Below are 5663 nucleotides of genomic sequence, written 5' to 3' on the forward strand. Positions count from 1 at the left end.
GAAATTATATGGGAAAAATGAGAAGAATGAATTTAAAATCAGAACAGCAAAGAGACTGAAGAGACAGACAAGGATTCTGAGTTAGATGCACTAACCAGGGGCTCTCCCTCAAAACAGGCAGGTGGTGTGTGTGTGTGTGTGTGTGGCTTTGGAGTGTGTGGCATAGTATACAGGGAAGTCCAGCAGCCTGAGGTTTTGTAGAAAGCCAGCTGTGTCTCAGCCTCCTGGACACTGGAGTTAGAGAAAGGGCGAGGCTCAAGCTGAGCAAATAAAGAGAATTGTGATGTTAGGGAGGGTCAAAGCCTGAGGGACATGAGTGGCACTTTAGGCAGTAGGTGCCTAGGGCACCTTAGAGCTCTGCAGCATGTGCCTTCGATTTAGGGATGACGAGCCTGAACAAGTCTACCCAGTGAGTCCTCTGAGGTCTTTAACTATATTCTACCCTAGGCTTGCAACCCCATGCAGTCAGCTCCAGCCATGCAAGGTTCCAACTTGGGGACTGAGATTTAGAAATCTTGAGTGAACAGACAAGATCCTAAGCTGATAGGGAGATCACTGAGGAGGAAACAGGACCACAGTTCTTGCTCCAGTTGGACCTGATCTATTAATTTTGTTGACTGAAGCACTGGCCCACCCTGGAATGCTGGGTAGGAACTGCAGAAATGAGGAATATGGGCTCGGTGAAGCTCTAGATGCTGAGACATGGAGTGGAGATTTACTTTGAAGTTCAAGGTTAGAGTTGGATTAAAGTTGAGAAGAGAAGTATTTAAGGGCCTCTTTATGAGCCGGACAGTTGGGACTCATAAAGACATGCTTGCTGTGCTCCATGACTTCATTTCTCCAGTTTCCTGGATTTGGGAGCCACATTAAAAACTACACCTCCTTCTGCATGGACACAGATTAGCATCTGGAAATCAACTTGTCAACTGAATTGTGACACTTTTTCAGTTTTTGTACCTCTTTTTCTTCTGGAATGAACCCAACACTCTGCCTGCTCTCTGTAATGTGACTCAGAGCCTGCTCTCCATCCTCTTTCAATTATGTTTGATTGTGCTTTCTCTTGCCCTGCTTCTTGCCTGCAATGATAGTTGTAACATTTTAAAGAGAGGGGCTTTCCTTTCTGCATTATCTTGACTTTGTGTGTGTTCTTACTTACTATGTAGGAAGGACCACGAAAGCACCATCCTTCAGATGTTTCAACCAGGCAGGTAAATTTTATTTCAACTGTTTTTAACTTATGCATGAATGTGTGATGATCATTAGACAGACACTCCTTCAATGTATCCCTTATACATCTTGGGTCCTGAGACTACTATAATAGGTCTTGATTATGTTGGATATATACATCATATATATGTATATCACACACACACACACACACACACACGCACATATAACATTTGCAGCATATATAAACTATAAAATAGAGTAATAAAACAGATTTTAGACTTAAGACTTTGAAACATTGTTTCCAAATCCACCTAGAGGCTACCTCCCCATTTTACCTCCCAGCATCTCTCAAAACCACAAACATTATTTCAAATACCATTTTCCAGCCACTTTTTCCAAGTATGTGGCTGTGTGTGCCTCTTTAAGTGCATTGCTGACATTTCCTTGAATTCGAACGTCATAATTCAGAGTCACAAATGTTGGCTCCTTAGTCCTGAATGCTGTATATAATTGTAGTTCCCTTATTTTCATTGCTGATTAATAAATTAATTATGGGACAAAGCATGCTTCATTAGTTTTTTCTTGCCTGCTACACTGGTTTAGCTCAACATTGTTCTTTAATGGACAGTGGCACTATGAGCATTTGAGTACAGGTCTCCTCCCCATGCACAAGAAGTTCTGCATACTTACACAGGAGAGGGATATTTGGACCATGGGGAAAACAAGCTCTTCATTGATCTGAGGACTGCCTCATTGTGTACAGTGCATCATACTCACTCCCCACCCCCCAGCAGTTGTGTCTCTACACTGTGTGGCATGTCTTCACAGCATGAAGCTTTCATTCCTTGGGCCTCCGGTACTCATATATGCCATACAATGGTGTCATAAAAGGCTACAGAGGAAATAAGACATGTATCATGGACCCATTTTCTTATTTCTATATGGAAAAAAAACCTCTGAACAGTTGTAATAAAATTATACTTAACAATAAAATTGAAAATGTGTGACCATTAGTCAGGGTTTATAGAAACATGCATGCTATTGATGTGGGAATCAAGAGTAAAGAAGCCCCCGAAAGGCCTCCTGATGCCATAGTGTGGTTCTTCTCTACCTATGAACAACAAGATGAAAAGAATAGTTTGGGGGTTTGTGTTGTGATTTCCCCCCCACCTCCATTCAACTAGCTAAGTAGTCTACGCGCTGCTCTTGTCATTTTAATTGACACCAAGTCGAAAATGAATCACATGTTGGCTTTATATGTTCTGAGAGGTTCTATTTGTTTTTCTGTTTTACAATTCTCCTTAAGTCTATGGAAAAACGTATCCATTACATGCAAAACATAAAGAAAGAAAAGAGGAAATTGGGGAAGAGGTTCGCAAGGCCTACTCCAATTCCGGATCCAGGAATCTTGGTAAGTGTGTGACTCTCACAGAAGTCAACAGTGTTTGCATGCTACCAACACCCTCCTTTTTAATGCGTCTGATTGTGCTTTCATTTTCTCTGGAAGAATTTGGCAGGCCAGTCTTGAGAGACTCCCTGAAAATTTACATAGAAACTGTCTCCTAATAAAGACAAGAAGTTTGATCTTTCAAGCCATATTGTCTGTTGTTTTGTCCGGCTTACTCATTTAAATCTTTGATTCCATTATTTAAAAAATGAGTTACAAAATTTCCTAAAATTATTTAGCCTATAATTGAATACTTCAAATCTTAGAAAATTCTTTACACTGATTGTAACTTTGTGTGTGTGTGTGTCTGTGTATATACCATATGTATGTATAAGTATATATATATTTATTTTATATATGTATATATTCACATATATACTTACTTTTATATGTGTATGTCTTATGCTATGTGTATCTAAATCCCCACAGAGGCCCAGGAAAGGCTGTCACATGCCCTGAGGTTACAGGTGGTGGTGAGGTGTACACTTGACAAGGGTACTGGAAATCTAAGAGCTAGAACTGTTAACTCTGAGCTATCTCTGGCCCTTGATACATTTTTATTAGAATGCAAATGCTTTTCCAATGCAGTCTATCCTACAAGAGCCTCTTACAGCAGCACTGAACTGCACATTCTGTGGCTCAGCAGAGACCTGATGGCCTTCCGACTTGACAGTCTTTTGGTTATCTGAAACAGCTGTCACTCTCCTCTAGTGTCAGAATTTCTTCTCTTCTGGTTGAAATCAATTATTTTCTTATCTATCCTGCTTTCTGCTGACTGCTGAGCCCTGGCTGTTTTCAAGCAATGATTGTTTCATATATAAATGTTTAGATACTTTATCAGTTTCATGCACTGCATGTACAATATAATGTTTTCTGTATTCCACCTAGCATGTCCGTTCTTTCCTCAAAACTGAGGAATACTCTGATATCTCACCGTTTCTATCCACTGTCCATAGCAAGTTGTCACATTGCAGAAATCACCCAGCATGGAGCTCTAAGAAAAGATTGTTCCTTTCACTTAGAAATGTGCAGGCAAGGTTCCACCACATGTTTATTCTTTGATAAACCAGTTTAAATTTAAACTTATATTGGTTTGTTTATTGTGGAGTATATGTCTTTGGATGAGGATGCATACACCACAGTATAAATACATAATCGTGTAAAAATTGATACTCTCCTTCCATCATGTGTGTTACAGGAATCAAACTCAAAATGTTAGGCTTGTCAGCAAGTGAGCCATCTCACTGGTCCAGCTCACTTTTATCAGTGAAAACTACCTAATTTTTTGGATGTATATAGTGACCGCAGTGACTGTATATAGATATACTGTAGGATGTCTTTGTTGCTATTAAATATTGATGTATGTAATACTGTTTGGAAAGGAAGGTCTCAATCCTGAGAGGGAGATAATTGATAGCTCCGATGACTTTTTCTTACATGAATTTCAATTGCATTTTATTTTTAATTGTGTGTTCTACTTCTTCATAGTGGACCTAAGCCTGGAGTCCTCTAGAAGAAACCACACTCCAGACCAAAATATGTGGACTTCTGGCATTGACCAACAAGTCATGGTTTGACTTCATCTGAAAAATAAAGGAACGTGTGGCCATTCTGCAAAATAAACACTGAGCTTGCACTAACATCCAGGCTTCTGAATTGTATTAGGTACCATGTCTTATCACTGCTTTTATTCTGTGGTAAACTGGAGTCTTAAATAATATGCAAAGATTTTGAAAAGATATTGTGCTTAAATTTTTGCAATTGAATGTGTGGCTTATTTAGATATTGGGAGCTATGATTCGATAATAGGAGAATAATAGGATAATAATCCCATCTAGAGCTACCAAAACTCAGGTTGATACAGCAAATAAAGGGTAATATAAACAAAATTGCCACTTAAAGTCCAATACTGAAATGCAGTTCTATGTTCACATATAAAATAAATAGTAGCTGTGTCTGGTATAGTGAAATGACGCTTTGTTACGAAAGTAATTTCCAACTTGAAAGTGAAATGGTGGTTGTTTTCTAAAATAGTTGGCAACTGTTCAATAAGTGTGAGCAATGCAACTGGTCAGTTATTTGCAGTCTCAGAAGTGAGATGCAAAATGAGATACTAAGAATTCTGCTTTTAAAACTATATGGAACTATGAGAAATGATGGTTAATAGAGTCTGGAAAAAAACAGCCAGAAAACAGGACGAAATACTTAAAAGTCATTTTCTAGAAATTGAACAATATTCAAAGTACAACCTGTGTTTTCAAGGAATGAGAAGTAAACTTGATCAATCAAGAAGAAAGTTTGCATAGAAGAATGTTTTAGACTATTCTAAAAGGCAGGACATGGAACCTGAGCAGAATTCAGAAACTTCTTGAGTTGTGGGCACACTGAGGAAAAGAATAAGAATCTAGGAAGTCTGATTTAGCTGATGTTGTAGGGATGAACTCCAAAGAGTAACGAGTGGCCAGGCAACGACAGTCTTCTACTACTTGAACTGATGGCTTCATAACCATATAACTGCACATGTGCAGGGTGCAGTTCAACAGTTTTCTTTACTCTGTATTCTTGATGAAGGTCAGTCTATAGAGGGCAGACTAATTGTGAGTTCAACGCTTACCTACGAGCCAGCATTCACAGTCCTTGTTGATCATACAGGGTATTTAGCTAGCAATAGAGAAGTCAAATGATAGCAACAAATTCCTCCCAAATAAGCAGCTCTCCAAGACCAGGTCTTGGAAGCTTAACAAGAAGTTTGGATCTCACCATCCCCCACCCCCCTTACCACTTCAGAGGCACTGCAAGATCTCAACAGACATCTGGAAGTGCACTTGGTACTGAGGGTACAAAGTCTATGCTTTTCTCTGTACACACGCATATATGATAAGCTGAACTTGTAAATTAGAGAAAGATTAACCACCACAACTAATAATGTTTTTATTACAACATATTAAAAGAATATAATGTTTTATTACAACAGTGTTTGTGATAATGTTATGGTTGTAGGCATTCCCTCTTGAGAGAGTTAAGACAAAAACAAGAATTTTGTAGA

General features: G+C 38.8%; 1 protein-coding gene across 1 annotated transcript; it reads left to right on the plus strand.

Annotated features, from left to right (window-relative positions):
* The first annotated feature begins 330 nt into the window (after positions 1 to 330).
* On the plus strand, positions 331 to 4260 carry Ccdc179 (coiled-coil domain containing 179). Its single transcript, XM_028789209.1, has 4 exons — positions 331 to 409; positions 1164 to 1208; positions 2477 to 2581; positions 4106 to 4260. Exons 1-4 carry the CDS (start codon positions 365 to 367, stop codon positions 4112 to 4114), a joined length of 204 nt encoding a protein of 67 aa, XP_028645042.1. The 5' UTR covers positions 331 to 364; the 3' UTR covers positions 4115 to 4260.
* The last annotated feature ends 1403 nt before the right edge of the window (positions 4261 to 5663 follow it).

This window comes from Grammomys surdaster, unplaced genomic scaffold (genome assembly GCF_004785775.1).
Source record: "Grammomys surdaster isolate TR1022 unplaced genomic scaffold, NIH_TR_1.0 125801, whole genome shotgun sequence".
NCBI classification, from domain to species: domain Eukaryota; kingdom Metazoa; phylum Chordata; class Mammalia; order Rodentia; family Muridae; genus Grammomys; species Grammomys surdaster.